The sequence below is a fragment of the Ranitomeya variabilis genome, chromosome 3 (assembly GCF_051348905.1).
Source record: "Ranitomeya variabilis isolate aRanVar5 chromosome 3, aRanVar5.hap1, whole genome shotgun sequence".
Classification (NCBI taxonomy): Eukaryota; Metazoa; Chordata; class Amphibia; order Anura; family Dendrobatidae; genus Ranitomeya; species Ranitomeya variabilis.
Genome location: NC_135234.1, coordinates 766,665,899 through 766,686,467, shown reverse-complemented (window position 1 = coordinate 766,686,467; position 20,569 = coordinate 766,665,899). Strand labels below are relative to the sequence as shown.

General features: G+C 43.3%; 1 protein-coding gene across 1 annotated transcript; it reads right to left on the bottom strand.

The window, feature by feature from the left end:
• Positions 1-8,729: 8,729 nt before the first annotated feature.
• On the bottom strand, positions 8,730-13,002 carry LOC143817809 (odorant receptor 131-2-like). The gene is made up of 2 exons (XM_077299274.1): positions 12,448-13,002; positions 8,730-9,080 (listed from the first exon to the last, which is right to left on the bottom strand). The coding sequence occupies exons 1-2, from the start codon at positions 13,000-13,002 to the stop codon at positions 8,730-8,732; spliced, it is 906 nt and encodes a 301-aa protein (XP_077155389.1).
• Positions 13,003-20,569: the final 7,567 nt, after the last annotated feature.

Below are 20,569 nucleotides of genomic sequence, written 5' to 3'. Positions count from 1 at the left end.
GATTTCTGAGATTATCAATCCAGTGTCTTTTTGTTTGGCCCTTCCAGCCTCTTTTGCCATCCACAATGTTTTCCATAGATCTTTGTTGCGGAGATATGTGGTACCCGTTGTTCCTTCTGTTGATCCTCATGCCCCGGTGTTGGTGGAGGGGGAGTTGGAATATCTGGTTGAGAAAATATTGGATTCTCGTTTTTCGAGGCGGAGGCTTCAGTATCTTGTCAAGTGGAAGGGTTATGGCCAGGAGTATAATTCTTGGGTGGTTGCCTCAGATGTTCATGCTGCCGATTTGGTTCGTGCTTTTCACTTGGCTCGTCCTGATCGGCCTGGGGGCTCTGGTGAGGGTTCGGTGACCCCTCCTCAAGGGGGGGTACTGTTGTGAATTCCGCTCTTGGGCTCCCTCCAGTGGTTGTAAGTAGCACTTTTGTGAGTTCTGCTCTTGGGCTCCCTCTGGTGGTTTTGAGTGGTATGGCTGCTTCTTGGATTTAGCATCAGCAGCTGCTTCCACTGATCGTCTTTCTGGCTCGGCTATTTTAGTCTAGCCTTATCCCTCAATCAATGCCAGTTGTCAATTGTTCCTGCTTGGAGTCACGGCTCTTTTGGATTTCCCTGACACTCTGACCTGTTCAGCAAAGATAAGTCCTGTTTCTACCTTTAGGGGTAGCTAGTTCTCCGGCTGTGACGAGGTGTCCAGGGAGTGACAGGAACATCCCATGGCTACTGCTAGTGTTGTGTTAAGATCAGGAACTGCGGTCAGTATAGTTACCACCTGCTCAGAGCTAGTCGCATGTCGCTCCTAAATTACCAGTCCATAACACAGCTTCATATCACCACCAGAAATGGCATTGTGGGATACTGCAGGCTGTGTACATTTAGCAACAGAAAAAAATAGTAATTTTTGTTTGTTAATAAGTGTTAGGTCTGCAGACAACTTCATATCACTGCCATAAAACTACAACATGGGATACGGCGGGATGTATCACGTTTTGCAGCAGAAGAAAAATATAATTTTTTAAATGTGCGTTAGGTTTGCAGACAGTTTCATATCACCGCCACAATATGACAAAGTGGGCTAGAGTAGGCTGTATCACGTTTAGCAACAGAAAAAATTATAATTTTTGTTTTTTAATGCGCATTAGGTCTGCAGACATCTTCATATCACAACCACAAAATGACAACGTGGAATACAGCGGGCTGTATGACATTTAGCAACAGAAAAAAATTATATATATTTTTTAATGTGCATGAGCTATCCACACTGTTGAATTTTACTGCCACTAAATAACAAGGTGAGATATGGCATTGTGAGTCATGCTAGCAAATGTCCCCCCCAAAAAAAAAATTATTCCTGCACAACAGTTCAAATCACAGAACAATGTCACCACTGCACTAAATGACAAGGTGGGATACAGCAGGCTGTTTCACATTTAGCTAGTAAAAAATATTATTCACAATGCTATACTCGTGCATAAAGCACAATAGAAGCAGTGCACAACACACTTGTAGAACATGTGCCCTGCTGGCTTTGTCTGTGGACCTCAGTAATGGGGAAAAAAATGCTGGATGGTAAATTTAACAGCCACGCTGGACACTAGCTATCTACACTATCTGACTGATATACAACCACCTATCTAACTAGCTAAAATCTTGCTGCTAACAGTGCCAGTGTCAGGAGTAGCCTCTCTGCGCTGTTACAGTATCAAAATGGCACTAAAACAAGATGTGCGCTATTTATATGGAGAGGGACATGTGACTTCAGCAGCCAATGACACAAGCCGTGGTGGCAGGACATTGTGTGTGTTTCCAGAGCCCTGATTGGCTAGCCGCAATGGGCACACATAAAGATAGGGAAAAAAAAACTGTTTACAAGAACACCTCTGAGCTCTGCAAACCCCCTCCCCTCATCAATCACGTACCAAATGTTCATGATACACCACCATTATCAATGCTAAAGTGCTGAAAATACTTTTGTGGCAACGCAAATATTTTCCCGCACTTTTACCGAATGTTACTAATTTTCCGATTTGATAAAACATTGCTCGTGTTTCCGATCATGAATCTGAAAGTGCCATATTTGTGTTGAATTTATGTTTGGCGATAGATTTCCTAACAAATTCGCTCATAGTGATGACAACTTGTCTCTAAACAACTCCCAATATGTGTCCAGTTGGGTCAGATCAGGAGTCACTTGGCCACTGAGTCACTGTCACCCTGTCCTTCTTTAGAGATGCAGCAGATGTGAGTTTTGGATACGTGAATGTGTGAATATTGACAACATAGTTTCATTTACACAGGTTTACGGGAAAAAGTTAATGGGAGGATTTTTTTAAGTGGACTGATTTGCCTATTTTGAAGTGGATAACGCAATTTCCAAGCCCCATACTTTGTTCCAACATTTTACAAGTATCCTTGCTGCATAGTTTCTTCAGCTGCAGGATCAATAACTTTTAAATTTGGTTCTTGGTTCTGGTACTGTATCCGTGTAGTGACCTTGGATTTGTTACTGCATCTATGTACTAAAGGGATTTTCTGGGCTCTAGACAATTTTCTGCAGTAACTCTATGTTATTGCAGATTACTGAATCGTTATAGTGTGCTGTGCACACACTGTCATGATTCCCCTTTATGTCCAGGGTAGTGACCATTAGTGTATAATTTGCACAGTTGTGGTCTCTAGAGTCTCAGCAGAACATTGACCGCATCTATGTAAATCGCACTTTTGATTTCACTTGACTGCCTGCTCTCGTTGGGAATAGAGGAGAATCATGACTGTGTAATGGCAATGGTGAATCATTGGCTGTGTGCGAAAACAATTTTATGTTTATGTGTAGGTGATGTCTGTTCCGCCAAGTTTTTGTAGGAAGCTGCCTCAGAAAATCGCTGACAGTGGTTGTTCCTGGAGCAGATTTGCCAGTGGCTTTTGCCGTTGTTTTCTAGGCATCTTTTCTCTTCATGTTACTCTATAGTAGACAGCGGTTTCAGCGAAGAATGAACATGTCACTTCTTTTAATTGCTTACCAGTTTATGAGCCCTGAAGCACTTAAAAGAAGTAATAAAATACTAAATATGAGCACAATGTCGATTTTATATTGCTCTTTGGTCTCTTGCTTTCTCTGGGTTCGGCCACGGCGTTTCTCAGCACCGGTGCTGTCTCTTTTATTCCTGATGGTTGCTTGCTCTATTCAGCTCAACCCTTGAGCCTATGGCCTTTTACTGGTTACCCACCCTCCAAATAATCATGGGTGACTTGTCCTATACTTAGTTGGACCTAGGTATATAGCCTTGGCATACATAGGGACAGATTTACCGGTGCCATCATCAGTTTGGGCATTGAGCATGCCAATATAATACTGCAAGTTAGCACACTCAGTATATGGGGTCTCTTGACTGGCAGTATACCCCTCAAATGATCTCGGGTGGCCTGCTCTATATCTGGTTTGGACCTGGATACATAGCCTTAGCATATATTGTGATGGGCATACCGGTATGATTATTCTTTGGTATATGTGTGTTTGAGCACTGAGCATGCTAATATAACACTACAAACTGGTATGTTCAATATATGGGATTATTATAATATCCATGTGTGACTTTAGTGAATTGTATGTTCCCATTTAATTCTTTTCACCTTGCATGTATTATACAATATGTTGGCATATCTTTGTGCCGTTTCAGACATCATACCCGGGAACATGAGACTAGGCAGGATAGATTGCTTGTAATATAGGATATAGCCTCTAGTACTTTAGTACATGTATGTATGTATATATATGAATGAATAGCAATTTGATATATTAATTAATCGTGGTAAGCAGGACAGATTATGTAATATATAATATGGGAATTTTTGCGGATAGGGCGCCCCGCAGTGAACAAATGATGTACCTGCAATATTCTGTACATATAATTAGAGCATGCTGACATTTGTATATGCACCGGTCAAGTAGAGACATATACAAACCTTATCCATCAATCTAGCATTTGATTGTAAGTAACCGATACAGTTTTGGTTTACCGGGTTTTGCTGAACACTTTCGCTACATGGGAACCTCCTACGCTTTCCCCTGGTGGTGCGCATGCGTGGTCTGCGGCCCGGGGTGCGGGATTGGCGTCCCTGTGACCTTGGCAACGCCGGGACTTTGTCCTGTGCGTCCGGTCACGTGGGGTGTGATCGCGCACTTCCGGGTCCTCCTGACTGCGCATGCGCCGGCGCAACCAGAGGTACAGACATAGGATGGAAGACCATATATAAAGGGTACATTTTCGGACCACAAAACAGGACCCCCTGACGAAGGAAAGAGTCCGAAACGTGCGTAGGGGTACGTAGACACAGGACACGGCCACTCATAGGTATTTACCTGTCTAATCTCTGATTAAACCTCTCCTTATATTTTTGCACACAGCGTGTGGTTTTGAATCGGCTGATTAATGCCGTAGCACCTTGCACCTTTGCAATTTACTTGCTCATATAATCTTTCCGCACATTTTTGCACTTTTTAGATCCCTATATCATTGCAATATTTAGACCAGAAATAGGGTCTTTCATTATTTATTTTTTTGTATTTGCTGCTAATTTTTATTTGCATCACGCTTTGCACTTTTGGTTATTGGAGTATGTCCATATATAAGTTGTGAGGTTCTGGGATTTTCTATATAAATGTGGCCGGTATATTTTATACTATATATTATCATCTTTTTGTCCTGTGCTATATAAAAAAAATTTTTTAATTAATTTTAATTTGTTTTTAATGTAATAAACTGAGTTATTTGTTTGTGTATTAAATAAAGTATCAACTTTTATACACTTTCTTGTCTTGGTGTCCTCTGGTGATCCATATTGGGGTGTCTGGGTTGTTAGTTTTTTATATATATATTTCTGTATACATATAACCAAGTATATTATTTCATTTGGATTGGCAATAATAATTCATATTATGGTTATGCTGTATTATGTATTTTGTACCTAGGGGTGAGGGCTATTGGTCCTGTATTCAGGCATTTTTAAATGGTTTTATTCTATGTGTGTCTTTTTTGAGGTGTTAATAAAATTGGTTGATTTTTTGTTAGATTCATGGATGTGCATACCATCATTGCTCTAGTCTTTTTTCTTCCGAATTTGATTTTACACTGCTCTGCATTGAGTTAAATTTTTGCAGCGCTTTTTCAGGTGAAATCCACCTGAAAAATATGTTGATTGCACATACCCTAAGCTTGGTTCTGGTACCATATTTATGTAACGAGCTTGGTTCTTTTACTGCATCTTTGTACTTAGCTTGGTGCTAGTACCATATTATTATTATTTATTTATATAGCACCATTAATTCCATGGTGCTGTACATGAGAAGGGATTACATCAAAATACAAATATCACTTACAGTAAACAAACTAACAATGACAGACTGGTACAGAGGGAAGAGGACCCTGCCCTTGGGGGCTTACATTCTACAGGATTGTGGGGAAGGAGACAGTAGGTCGAGGGTTGCAGTAGCTCCAGTGGTGTTGAGGTGGCCGTGTGGTCTTTACAGGCTGTAAGCTTCTTTGAAGAGGTGGGTTTTCAGGTTTATTTTGAAGGATCCAAAAGTAGTGGATAACCGGATGTGTTGGGGCACTGAATTCCAGAGGATGGGGGATATTCGGGAGAAGTCTTGGAGGCGGTTGGGTGAGGAGCGGATAAGTGTGGAGGAGAGAAGGAGGTCTTGGGAGGACCGGAGATTACGTGAGGGAAGATATTGAGAGATTAGTGTGGAAATATACGGAGGAGAAAGGTTATGGATGGGTTTGTAGGTCAGTGTTAGTAATTTAAACTGGATACGCTGAGAAATTGGGAGCCAGTGAAGGGATTTACAAAGAGGGGAAGTAGGAATGTAGCGAGGAGAGAGATTAATTAGTCGGACAGCAGAGTTAAGGATGGACTGGAGGGGTGCGAGAGTGTTAGATGGTAGGCCACAGAGGAGTATGTTGCAGTAGTTGAGGCGGGAGATGATTAGGGCATGCACGAGCATTATGGTAGAGTGTGGGTTGAGGAAAGGACGGATTCTGGAAATATTTTTTCTGTATAGAGTCTAATGCAGTGAGTCCATTCAATTGATAATTTCACACTACAAACACAATAAACATGGGCCACTGTTGTGTTCTTGCCCCCGGTTCAAAATTTGACAGCAGGCCCCTGAATTATTTAGGTATTGCATTATTAGAAAAAAAGAATGAGAATTTCCGGCTGTGGTTTTAGACTTCATGTTGATTAGTCGAGTATTTTTTTTATTGTGTTGACATTTTCCGAGCCCAGGAAAATTTTCAATTTTAGGTCAATGGAGCTGTATGAGGGCGAGATGATACTTTTAGTGATACCATTTGCAGATAGATATGGTGTTTTGATTGCTTCTTACGGCAGTTTTTGTGGTTTTGCGGTGACCAGTAGAAATGCAATTTTTGTGTTTTAAATTTTTTTTTCGGTTTATGGTGTTTACCTATCTGGTTAATTAATTGTATATTTTGATATGTTTGGACTTTTTTGGGCATGATGATACCACTTATGTGTATTTTTGATATCTTTCTTTTTAATGGGGAAAAGGTGCAGTAATTTCATTTTTTTAGTTATTTTTTTACTTTTAAGCTTTTTTTTGTACTTTTCAATGTATTTCTTTGTTCTCTTAGATGAATTGAACCTGCGATCGTCTGATTGATTGAATTATATACAACAATACTTCAGTATAGCTGCACGTAGCAAAAACTATGTTCTCCTTTGAAGCCTGGCCACTGGCTGGGTTACAACAGGGCTCCATGATTGCAGGCACAGAGGTCTTCATCAGACTCCTGGCTGCCATAGCAATCCAATGATGCCTAATGATCACGTCTTGGGGTGCTGATGGGGGCATAGAATGACGCACCCCCAGGCTGACGCACTTTAAATGCCGCTGTCAGAGATTTACAGTGGCATCTAACAGGTTAAGAGTCCACCCGTGGCTGTTATAGGCAGATCCTGGCTGCAATATAAGACCATTATCTGCTGGGTATGGTGCAGGTTCAGCCTGTGTTATCGCTACATAGACCAGCTCACGACTTGTACCGTTGTCAATAGTCAGGGTTTTTTGTTTGCTTTTTTCTTAAAGGGAACCTGTCACCTGAATTTGGCGGGTCCTTTTTTGGGTCATATGGGCGGTGTTTTCAGGTCTTTTATTAACCCCTTTTTACCCGCTGGTCACGAAATTGACTTGACGTTGATTCGTTTTCCTCCCTAGTTAACGCGTGCGCAAAGCAATCTTGCCTTGTGCACACGCAGTATGCTTTGCCCAACTGCGGGCAAAGCCGAAAACCATTAGTGCGCATGCGCCGGCGCACTATGTCCCGGAACACAGCGAAATACTTCCGGGACATAGTACGCCGGTGCATGCGAATCAACATCAAATCAATTTCGCGACCAGTGGGAAAAAAGGGGTTAATAAAAGACCCGAAAACACCGCCCATATGACCCAAAAAAGGACCCGCCAAATTCAGGTGACAGGTTCCCTTTAAATCAATAGTACATGTGAAAATAATAAACTTTGAAACATATCTTATCAGAAAAATCTGCTTCTTTTGTCCCCTGAACTGAACATACATTCTCAAAATTCTTAATTCTAGGGTAAGGTGTGTCTTCAGTGAATGCAGATTTTCCCATTACTGAGATAAGAGATGACTGTTGGTGCTCATAAAGTTCTATTGAGAAGTGTTTGTATCGGTTGTTTCAGGAAAACTCGCAGCAGAATGTTTCTGTGTTCCACTAGCTCCTCCCACTTCCCAAACAATTTTAAAAGCACCAACTGTCATCTTCTATCTCAATTGGAAAGTTTGTTTTCACTGAATCCATAAATGAGAGGGAAATATCAGTCTAGTAGAAGAAATCAGCAGAATTTTCTGGTAAAATAGATTACAACATTGCTTAATTTCATGTGTACTACTGATTTATAAAATACCAATCAAAATGACTTTAAGTTTCACTTAGTTTGATGTTCTACTAGGTTATAATAAAGAACCATTGGAGTTCAAAACGCATCAATCGGTAATGCTTTTCCTGGGACCTATGGTTCTGTTGGATGGGAACGCATATGGAACCAAAAGTTTTATAATACGTTTTCAATAGATTTTTAACATGAAACATTTTCTTATGTGCTGGATCTTGCTTTTTTGGATCTTACATCCTGTGTTGTGGATGGCCTAGAGGCGCAGGTGAATGGATTACACAACTATAATATTTAGCAAAAGCAATACAGGAGAAAGTGGGTTAACTGCTGATAAATACCAACTGAAGATTCCAGGCGACCGATCAATGCGTTTTGAACTCGTCCGACTTCTTTATCAGCACGAACCACAAATACCTGACGAGGTCGAATGACTTGGAAACGTGTTGTTGAACGGTCGCCTGGAATCTTCAATTGATATTCATCAGCTTTGCAGTTAACCCGCTTACTGCTGTATTACTTTATCTTGGACTCCACTAGTGGGCTTGCAGCAGATGATATTTTGAGCCATTGCTGTCATTGTGTTTCTCCAGGTGAGCATCTCCTTGCACCCTGATATCCTCCATCACTGGATAAAATCTTATTTTGCTTCATTATTCTTCCAGCTTCCTTCATTAATACATATATATACTGTATATATATATATATATATATATATATATATATATATATATATATACTTTTGAAAAAACCTTACCAACAGACGACAAACACAAGTTTTACTTTTCCAATAAAATCAACATTTTATTAAATTCATTTTCTTTATATATTTACGAAAAACTTCATCTCTTAGACCATAGATGACCGGACTGAGGAGTCTGGGCAAACACGTGAGTATTATATAGTTTGTGATGAGTAGGTAGGAGACGTAATTTATTAAGAGGACCTCGGTGATGATGGAGATGAAGGAGACCATACATAATATGAGCTGGAAGGCGTGGAGCATCACCGTTTTACCAGCTTTATGGGCAGATGACCCACCAGAACCGATCTTCCTGGCAACCAGCATAACTTCAATGTAAGTAAATGCAATGATCAAAGCGACTGCGGCGAAGCTGAGGATATTGATGAAGGACATGATTACATTCTGAGGGCTCATTTCCACATGCGAGATACAAATCGGTCCGTAATCTGGACCGAAAAAACGGATGTAACGTATGCGATTGTCATGCGATTGTCATGCGAGTGTCATGAGAGTGCAATGCGGTTTTTAATCGCATCATCCGTATGACATCCGTATTACTGTCCGATTTTTACGCACCGGAGTCCTTTGAAAAGCCGGCAAATCAGTGCTGTGTACAGTAAAATCACACTGACAGGTTAGAATAGAGTAGATATATACACATAGAATAGGTATATATACATATATATATATGTCAGTGAGACACCTATATATGTATATTTATATTTAATGCAGCGCTAGAGAGCATTAAAGCCTCTAATTCAATTGCCGGCTTTTCATTTCTCCTTCCCATACCCGACAGGATATGAGACATGGTTAAACCATCTCAAATCCCCCTTTTTTTGCATAATCCATACTACTAATGTTAGTAGTGTGTATGAGCAAAATTTCGGCGCTGTAGCTATTAAATTTAAGGGTTAAATCGCGGAAAAAATTGGCGTGGGCTCCCGCGCAATTTTCTCCGCCAGAGTAGTAAAGCCAGTGACTGAGGGCAGATATTAATAGCCAGGAGAGGGTCCATGGTTATTGGCCCCCCTGGCTACAAACATCTGCCCCCAGCCACCCCAGAAAAGGCACATCTGGAAGATGCGCCTATTCTGGCACTTGGCCACTCTCTTCCCACTCCCTGTAGCGGTGGGCTATGGGGTAATGAAGGGTTAATGCCACCTTGCTATTGTAAGGTGACATTAAGCCAGATTAATAATGGAGAGGCGTCAATTATGTCACCTATTCATTATTAATCCAATTGTAGGAAAGGGTTAAAAAACACACACATTATTAAAAATTATTTTAATGAAATAAACACACCGGTTGTTATTTTATTGCTCTCTCAATCCATTTGAAAACCCTCGCTTGGCAAAATAATAAACGCACAAGATACATACCCTCTGGTGAACTGTCACGTCCAACGAGGTAATCCATCTGAAGGGGTTAATTATTTTACAGGCAGGAGCTGTGCTAAAGCACTCGCTCGTGTCTGTAATCCCCGGGGAATGAAGGAAATCTGAGTGATCTGTACTTACATTGAGTTGCGGTGAGGCGCCCTCTGGTGGATGTTCTCATGAACTGCAGCCTTGGAAAAGTTCCCACGCTCGAGTTCATATGAGTTCATCCACCAGAGGGCGCCTCACCGCGACTCAATGTAAGTACAGATTACTCAGCTTTCCTTTCATTACCCGGGGGTTTACAGGCACGAGCAGTGCTTTAGCGCAGCTCCTGCCTGTAAAATGAGTTAACCCCTTCAGATGGATTACCTCGTGGGACTTCACGGTTCATCTGAGGGTATGTATCTTGTGCGTTTATTATTTTGCCAAGCGAGGGTTTTCAAATGGATTGAGAGAGCAATAAAATATTAAAACAACCTGTGTGTTTATTTCATTAAAATACTTTTTAATAACGTGTGTGTGTGTTTTTTAACCCTTTCATACAATTGGATTAATAATGGATAGGTGACATAACTGACGCCTCTCCATTATTAATCTGGCTTAATGTCACCTTACAATAGCAAGGTGGCATTAACCCTTCATTACCCCATATCCCACCGCTACACGGGAGTGGGAAGAGAGTGGCCAAGTGCCAGAATAGGCGCATCTTCCAGATGTGCCTTTTCCGGGGTGGCTGGGGGCAGATGTTTGTAGCCACGGGGGGGGGGGCAATAACCATGGACCCTCTCCTGGCTATTAATATCTGCCCTTAGTCACTGGCTTTACCACTCTGGCGGAGAAAATTGCGCGGGAGCCCACGCCAATTTTTTCCGCCATTTAACCCTTTATTTTAGCAGCTACAGCAGCCAAATTTTGCACATACACACTACTAACATTAGTAGTGTGGAATATGCAAAAAAAAGGGGGATATAACATGGTTTACTGTATGTAAACCATGTCTCATATCATGTCGGGTTTGGGAAGGAGAAATGAAAAGCCGGCAATTGAATTAGCGGCTTTTATGCTATCTTGCGCTGCATTAAATATAAATATACATATATAGGTGTCTCACTGACATATACACTCACTGGCCACTTTATTAGGTACACCTGTCCAACTTCTTGTTAACACTTAATTTCTAATCAGCCAATCACATGGCGGCAACTCAGTGCATTTAGGCATGTAGACATGGTCAAGACAATCTCCTGCAGTTCAAACCGAGCATCAGTATGGGGAAGAAAGGTGATTTGAGTGCCTTTGAACGTGGCATGGTTGTTGGTGCCAGAAGGGCTGGTCTGAGTATTTCAGAAGCTGCTGATCTACTGGGATTTTCACGCACAACCATCTCTAGGGTTTACAGAGAATGGCCCGAAAAAGAAAAAAAATCCAGTGAGCGGCAGCTCTGTGGGCGGAAATGCCTTGTTGATGCCAGAGGTCAGAGGAGAATGGGCAGACTGGTTCGAGCTGATAGAAAGGCAACAGTGACTCAAATCGCCACCCGTTACAACCAAGGTAGGCCTAAGAGCATCTCTGAATGCACAGTGCGTCGAACTTTGAGGCAGATGGGCTACAGCAGCAGAAGACCACACCGGGTACCACTCCTTTCAGCTAAGAACAGGAAACTGAGGCTACAATTTGCACAAGCTCATCGAAATTGACAGTAGAAGATTGGAAAAACGTTGCTTGGTCTGATGAGTCTCGATTTCTGCTGCGACATTCGGATGGTAGGGTCAGAATTTGGCGTAAACAACATGAAAGCATGGATCCATCCTGCCTTGTATGGAGCATCTTTGGGATGTGCAGCCGACAAATCTGCGGCAACTGTGTGATGCCATCATGTCAATATGGGCCAAAATCTCTGAGGAATGCTTCCAGCACCTTGTTGAATCTATGCCACGAAGAATTGAGGCAGTTCTGAAGGCAAAAGGGGTCCAACCCGTTACTAGCATGGTGTACCTAATAAAGTGGCCGGTGAGTGTATATATGTATATATACACATTCTATGTGTATATATCTAGTCTATTCTAACCTGTCAGTGTGATTTTACTGTACACCGCGCTGAATTACCGGCTTTTCAAAGGACTCCGGTGCGTAAAAATCGGACAGTACTCGCATGGTGCGAGTGCTGTGCGATTTTTTTCTCGCACCCATTGACTTGCATTGGCGAGTCTCGTCCGAGAATCGCAGCAATACGCAGCATGCTGCGATTTTTTTCTCAGTCCGATTTCGGCTGAGAAAAAAATCGCAAATGAAAAGACACCTATTGAATAACATTGGTCCGAGTGCAATCCGATTTTTTATCGGATTGCACTCGTCCGTTTTCCTCGCCAGTGGAAATGAGCCCTTACAAACAACATTGATCGACCACAAAACCCGTGTAAGGAAAAAAAACTTCCTTTAATTGTGTAGATTATGACAGTGCAGTCGGCAATACTCGGACAGACTCCTATGAGCCAAATCACCAGAATGACATATCGAGTTCTTTTTGCCGTGCAAAAATGTAGGTGTCTTAATGGGAAACAAATGGCTATGAAACGTTCTAGAGACATGACGGCCAGGTTGTATGGGGTCACTCGAAAGCAGCAAGTGGCCAAGGTGTGAAGCATGAAACAAACCGACACGGGGAAGTGTACAGAATACATGGCAGTCACTAAAAAGAAATCTCCCAAGGCGAGATACAATGTATCATTGATGAGCATGTGGACAAAGAGGATGTAACGAGACTTCTCCCAGATTTGAGGATTGGAGAAGAAGACTTTCAGAAGACCGGAGATGATGTATAGGAAGAAGGTGAACATTAGGAAAGTGAAAACAGCAAGAGCAGATCGGGTGACGGCATCAACCCTTCTGATATAAGTGGACATCAACGTACCATTCCCAGAGATTGATGTGAAATTCACCATCGAAAACTGGATGACAACAATTCTTTTCTGGGATCTCACACTTAAAGGAAACAAGAAGATGACAGTGCTGAGCTCTCAGAGGTGTAGAATACATAGGTGTGTGTAAATCACAGACTTCTCATTAATTGGAGCATGTTCTTATGAAATCCAATGGTAAAACCATCCATATAATTTGTTATGGTTGTCAGATTACAGTTTCATATAGCTCAGAAGTTCTACGGAGCCATAATATGAGATGACATGTTAATGGGTGGTTTGCTGTGAGCTCATCTCTCAGCACCACAAACAGCTAATTTTGCCTGGAGAAGCTGCAGACAGCCAGACATTTCCTCTCTTAGGACAGATGACTCCCGTTTGCCATGGCAGCTGTTCTTTCTGACATGTAATGGGTGTCACTGAATAGGGGACCTCTCTGAGAGACCTGTATGACCTAATGTAAGCACATCATAGACCTTGGAAGGATTTTTACATGAACTCCTGACCTATGCTGGGACTAAGTGGATCCAGAAGATTATTTGACCACTGTGCCTTCTGACTTTGCTTTGGGAGATGGTCATAGACATAATGGAGATGGTCCATTCTAGTCAATCCTTATGGTGGCCATATATTTACGATACTGAGGTCCAAATTGTGGTTTTCCAGCTGCAGTGAAACTATAACTAACAACAGGTAATGAGAACCACACACTGATAGTTGCACCTACACCAAAACTGGAAGGCCGCAGTTTGGAGACCATTACTCTAGGAAATTGCTAAAGAAATACAAAGCCAGAAAGGAGGAGGTAGAGTCACTACCTTTTACCATCTTTTACCTATCTACATACAAGGCGATGGATACTCACCGCTGCGTATTCAGCATGGCTGAATAGACCCCGGATGTATTTGACATGTCTTCTTTGAAGCTTCTGCCAGGTGCACATATTTATAATTGTCGGTCGACGCTCCCAATAGAGTTTATCATCTTTTTAATATTTTCATATTTAGGCAATCAATGAGTCTCCGGAGATAGCGGCACAGAAATGGCAGGTTGCATTAATTTAGCAGAAAGCAAAAGCAAAGCACAAGCAGATGTTACCTAGTATTGCTGGGAATACACCGATCTATGGGGCTATGACAATGCAGAATGCCTAAACTGCAGTCACAATTAACCATTGGGGCAAAGTCGATTCTGCAACATCAGGATTGCAAACTTTATACAATAAAAAAAGGGCCAAATCCAGAATTGATGGCAGGAATGCAGACCAACGTAATGGAGGATTCTAGCAAGGGAAGCGTTTTATGACCAGTATGAAGATACGGAGAAGGGATAGAGCTAGTTGTGTTTTGGTGCAGGCAGCACAAAAGTAGCAAATAGTGGCAGCATGAAGTATATACACATGCAGCGCCCCCACTGCCGCAGGGCCGAGGGGTACCCAGTACCGGGCCTCTGAGTCTCTGCTCTGGGGTTGTCACGGTGGCTAGACCCGGTCCGTGACCCTGCCGAGGGGCACCCAAGGAAAGGGGACTGGATGGTGGTAGTGATGGTAGTGGTGCGGTGCAGTAAATAACGAGGACACCAGGTTGCAGTCTCTTTACCTCTTTACTGAAGGCTTCTGGATCCTCAGTCCGGAATACGGTTAACCGGGCTGCGCAAGTCCGGCCGGTCCGATGGCACCTCCAGAGTTCCCTTTGCAGGTGGAAATCTGTGCCTTCCTTCTAGCGCTTGTGTGTTGTGGTCCTCCCCTGCTGTGCTTACGGGATAGTACCCCACAACTGTTGTGTCTGTTTCTCGTCTTCCCTCACAACAACTCGATTCTGATGTTCTTCTTAATCTCATCCCCCAGATCTTATGGTAGGACGCACCCATATGACGGGAAGGCTCGGAGCTCTTCCGGGACCCTAGAGTCGCCCCTCTCCACAAGTTGCCCCCTATGTCTGCGTAGGTGATGTAGGTGAGACAGCCAACCTATAGCTCTCTGTCCTGCCGTTGGTTTGAAGTAATGCTTAGAGCTCTGTACTTCCTCGGCGTTCTGGCCACCGATTAGTTACGCCTCAGTAGGATGTTGCCTCGGTCTAACAGCACGACTCCTACTGGTATTTCTCCCTGTTGCGTTGATCTCGTTTCTCACTCAGCACAATAAATCTCGCTTCTTATCCTTTCTTAGGGCACCGCCGCTATGAAGTGCAGGTGCGGTCCCGTAGCTTTCTCTCTGTTTGCCAGGCCTCTGTCAGGATCCCACCCCTGACAGGGACCCTACCGAATCTTCTCCCACAACACCCTCTGCCACAAGGTGTTGCCTGGTTCCAACCCAGTCAGCGTTCTCTCTAACTTCCTGCCTAACCCCCAGTTTTACCAGACTGTGAGGAGTGGCCTAATGAATAGCACCCTTAGCTCCCCCTGGAGGCCAGACTGTGAAGTGTATTGGTGTCTGTGATACCTGGTCAGATGAACTCCTTCAGTGCCATCAGACGTACCATAGCCCCCCTTAGCGGCGGAGCCACAGTACTGCAACGACCAGGACTCTGGGGCACTGCACACACTTTCCAATTCACTTACAATGCTTAGGAGCCTTCCGGGAAAAGGGAGAGGATTTGGCAATTCTACAAGACACCGCACCAACGCCCTACAAGTAAGCTCTCCCCCAGGCTCTTCATGGCCATGAGGCTGAGCAATAACATCCATATTCTAGATGTGATGGGGGTCAGAAATTAAAAACAGAATCTTCTGTGGAAAGAGATATGTAGGCAAAAAAAAAAAGTTTTTTTGCAAATTCTGTTCTCCTGCAAAGCAGTTTAGAAAGATGGCAAAGTGGAGCATGTGGCCCATTGGAAGTGGCAATTACAGATTCCATTGGATTATGGTCCATGTTCTTGGCACCAGATTTGTCTAGTTTGGGATCAGGGCCACTACAATAAATGTTGGGTGAAGGTTTGTTACAATACTGATGGAACGAGGCTGGAATCCAATGGTCAGAGGAGCACGTTCAGGGAACAGCAAGTGGTTATAGAAGTCATTGGACGTAGGAATGGGAGTTGTAGAAACATACCAGAGATGAGTGGGACCAGTCTGGGTGAGACAGTTTTCAGGAGCTGGAGACTGAATGTGAATGTGAATGTTCCATGTGGCTTTAAGTAGGCCCAAACAGGAAACATGATGGTATCCATAGGTTTAGCATCTTACTAAAAAGGATTGAAAAAACAATAACAGCCTTCAATGGTAAGGAGTGAACTTGCAGCACAATTTAGCAAAGTGAATACCAGCAGCCACTAGCATTCAACCAGCAGAAGAACAACAGAATCCTCACCTTACTCCCTCCTTGATGTTGGAGCTCTGTATGATGCTTGACTTTTATCGGTTTATCTAGATATCTCTGGTGAAACTCTCTGAGCAATAGGGGAGCGTTGATGATTTCTACAGGTTTCCAGTAATTATCCTCAGGGCTGTACTCTTGCTATGTTATCAAGTTCTGCTTCTGGTTTCTGAATACCGAATTTTGCAGAATATAAGACACACCGGATTATAAGAAACACCCCAAAGGCTGAGGAGAAAAAGAGGAAAAAAAATTGTTGTAATAAAATGGTGGTGCTTCTTATAATAAATGCGTTTTATTGCTTACCAGGGGTGGTGGCTGCGGTGAAGCGGGGTCCCAGGGTCGCTGCTGGAGGAGGCAAGAGTGGAGCACCGAACACCCGCAGCTGCGCGCTGCACATCCGAACACCCCCTCATCCCAGCCTGCGGCCTGCAGCGATGCTTCACTCTTGCCTCCTCCAGCAGCGACCCTGGGACCCTGCTCCACCGCTGCTGGTAAGGTATATCCGCATTATAAGACACACACCCATTTTCCCCCCTTGTTTATCAGCTCCTACACAGTATTATCTGCTATCTTTGCAAGACAGGGACGCAAGATAATTGAACAATTGACGTCTGATTATATGTTGATTGACCATTTTGTGGAACCCTGGGGCTTGTTGACCTGCAGAGCAGAGGACAAACTATGCATATTGATTAAATAATCAAACAATGAGAGATGATTCCTTGACATTTCCCCACTGACCTCTGGAGGATGACCTAAAACACAAATGTGGGTATAAAATGATTTTTCTCTCCTTATGAGAAGAGAGACAAATAAGACATATCCTGTGTGGGATGATCAGTAATGATGAGCGAATACATTCGGCACTATTCGTTACTCGCATGAATAGTACGTTATTCGGGCAATTCGTTACTCAGCGGGTAATTAGGTATTCGCCTCGGTATATTTAGGCGACTCACCCAGCATGTTTGACGCTTTAATTGCAGGCTATGAATATCCTGGGATGACTTGCCAATGCTGGTGCAATCTTTGGTTTGGCATCAGTTTGATTGGCTGGCCTTCCAGCATCATAGAGACTATTTGAAGGCTGCCAGCCCCATCTTGTGCACATTGCAGCCAAATACAGCATAGGGAGAGAGTAGTGTCAGCATAGCGAGAGTGAAAGTAGTGTAGGGAGAGTGATAGGAGGTTATAGTGAGCATTATTTATTCCAAAAAGCTGAAGATTGTGAATAATAATAATAATCTTTATTTATATAGCGCCAACATATTCCGCAGCACTTTACAGTTTAACAGTTTCAAACACAACAGTCATAAGTAACAACGTCAACAATATAATAATTAAAGCAAAATAAGACGACCCTGCTCGTGAGAGCTTACAATCTACAATGAGGTGGGGGAGATACAAAGTACAGGTGTGTATTTACAATGATGTATTTACAATGATGGTCCAGCCATCTTCAGGAGAAAACTTACAGAAAATAGCTAACTTTGTAGTCTTCTTTCTGCTCCCTGAGGGGAGGTGAATGAGATTTGGAGACAGTAGACTGCCTTCTCAGATACATATGTAGTGACCTTTGAGAGACCTGCAATCTCAGGACAGATGTTAAACTACTGCTGGTGTAATGGGCACTACTGCTCTTGTGAAGAGATTATGTGTTTGTTAGGTGGGGATTTAAGTAGGGAGAGATGTAATAGGAGGGAGGGTGAAAGGCAGGCACCTGGCTGTTCTCATCACTGCAAGTACATGCTGCAGATCTCTTCTATTTTCCACTTAAAATAACTAATATTTGTCTAGCAGTTGTGGAACTGGCGCAATTTGAGTAGAGATAATCGTAAATGACAATTTAGCAGGGACAATAATTTTCATCATTCCGCATTTGGAGTGTGTCAGCAAGATGACTGAAAAAAATTGTACCTTTCTATTGGTTTAAAAAATAGCATTTCTTTATCTAGCAGTTGTGCGACTGGCACAATCCGGGTACTGATAATCGTACATGACAATTTAGCAGGGGCAATAATGTTCATTAATCCGCATTTGGAGTGAGTCAGCAAGACGAATGAAAAAAATCATACTTTTCTATTGGTTTAAAAAATAGCGTTTCTTTATCTAGCAGTTGTGTGACTGGCGCAAAGCCTGCAGACATGCGCAAACGTGGCTATTTACCTGTAATTCAAGTCAGTCTGCTGATGCCGTGTATAATCAAGCTGCGAATTCCAAAAAAATTGTCACACTTTGCTAGATACAGTGAATTTGTAGTGATACTTGTGAAAAATAAAGCCAGTATTTTTTGGTTTCATAAGCATAACGCATTCAAGAAAATAAAGGGTGATGTTAAGAGATGTGGATGTGGTGGTGCCCACCAATGCTGTGTGACAGATCCGAACGTCAAAATTTGGTCAGTGCGCTACACCACTAACGAACCCAGACAAGTGTGAGGATGCTGTGGGTTGGATGGCAGACAATGTGCTGACAAGCAGCACCACAAAGTCTTCCACATGGCCCAGTTTCAGTAGCTCAGAGGCTGGGCCTCTGAATCCTCAACCTGGTCCTTTTTCCTTCAACCAGCAAGAGTTCCAGTAGACATATGACACCAACACTGGCCACTCTGAGGGACTGTTTACGCTCCCTTGTAATTTCTCAGGCCTCTCAAAGTGCACCATTAAAGAGGGTCATGAAGAGGTGGAGTGTAGTGATGCCCAAACATTTGAGCACTCACGGCCAAGAGAAAGGCTCTTTGGGGAAGTTCAATTGATATGTGAAGAGGTGGAGGATAATCATGAGGCACAGTTGCCATCAGGTCAGCCTCAAATCGCAGCTCAGAAGGAGGATTAGATGAGGCCACTGATCCAACCTGGCACGGTGGCATGCCTAGCGAACACTTCAGTGCAGAGAGGGATGGATCCATAGCAAGAAAACAGGCAAGAAGAGGTAGAGGTTTGCCCAGAGGTAAAACTTAGTCAACTGTTCCACAGAGCACCCCCACTAAGCAAGATAACAGGCCAAGGGTGCATGGTTCACCTATATGGCACTGATTTCCTGAAAGTCCGTCAGATAAAACAAATGAAACTTCCAGCATCTGCCAAACCAATCTAAGAAGAGGCAAGAACACTGACAACCTGAGCACCACCAACTTGCAAAAGCACATGGCAGCCAAGCATCGCAGTAGGTGGGTGGAACACCTGGGTACAATATCTGTGTCTGAGGGTGAAACCACTGCCCATTCCCATGTGTTACGACTGTCCCAATCTGCTGCCCATGAAGCAGGCACTGATGCCTCCTGCCCACTAACAGAAGTTGGACACACACAACAATCAGCAACCACATCCACTTTGTTGTCCCAGCACAGCGTTCAGTTGTCCCTGCCCCAGATATTTACTGGAAAGCAGAAATACACAATACAGGCAAAACACTAAACACCCACATTGCCAGATTGCTAGTCCTGGAAATGTTGCCGTTTCGACTTGTGGGAGCGGCTTCTTTCCATGACCTCCTGGCGGTGGCAGCCCCATGGTACTCGATTCCCAGTCGACACTATTTTTCCCGGTGTGCCGTCTCCACATTACATAAGCACGTGTTACACAATATCATCCGTGCTCTGGCCAACGCAGTCACAGGGAAGGTCCACCTAACCACAGACACGTGGACAAGTTACTGTGGACAGGGACGATACATTTCCCTGATGGCACACTGGGTTAACTTGGTGGAGTCTGGGACAGAGTCAGAGTTTGGGACATCACATATCTTACCCACACCAAGAACAAGAATAGTGGGCTCAACTTCCATCAAGGTTTCAGTCTCCTCGTATTCCACTTCCTGTCTCTCCTCCTCCTCATCCTCAGAGGAACAAGCATCCCCATCACTACCCAGCTGGGAGGTCTGCAGCACTGCCTTGGTGAAGCGCCAGCACACTCTGCTGAAGCTCATCTGTTTAGGTGATAAAGCTCACAATGCAGCCGAGTTGTTGAAAGGGATAAAAGATCAATGGCTCACCAGCTGAACCTCCAACCAGGTCTGGTTGTGTGCGATCATTGGTGGAACTTGGTGGCTTCTTTAAAGCTCGACAAGCTGGTACACATTCCGTGCATGGCCCACATGCTGAACTTGGTTGTACAGCAGTATTTAAAAACATACACTGACTTGCCTGACCTACTTGCCAAGGTGCGCCGTGTCAGCACACATTTCCATAAGTCATCTCAGGTTTTCGCCAGTCTAGCTTCTCTGCAGCAGCGCTTTAATTTATCTTGTCACCGACTGATTTGTGATCAGACGCTG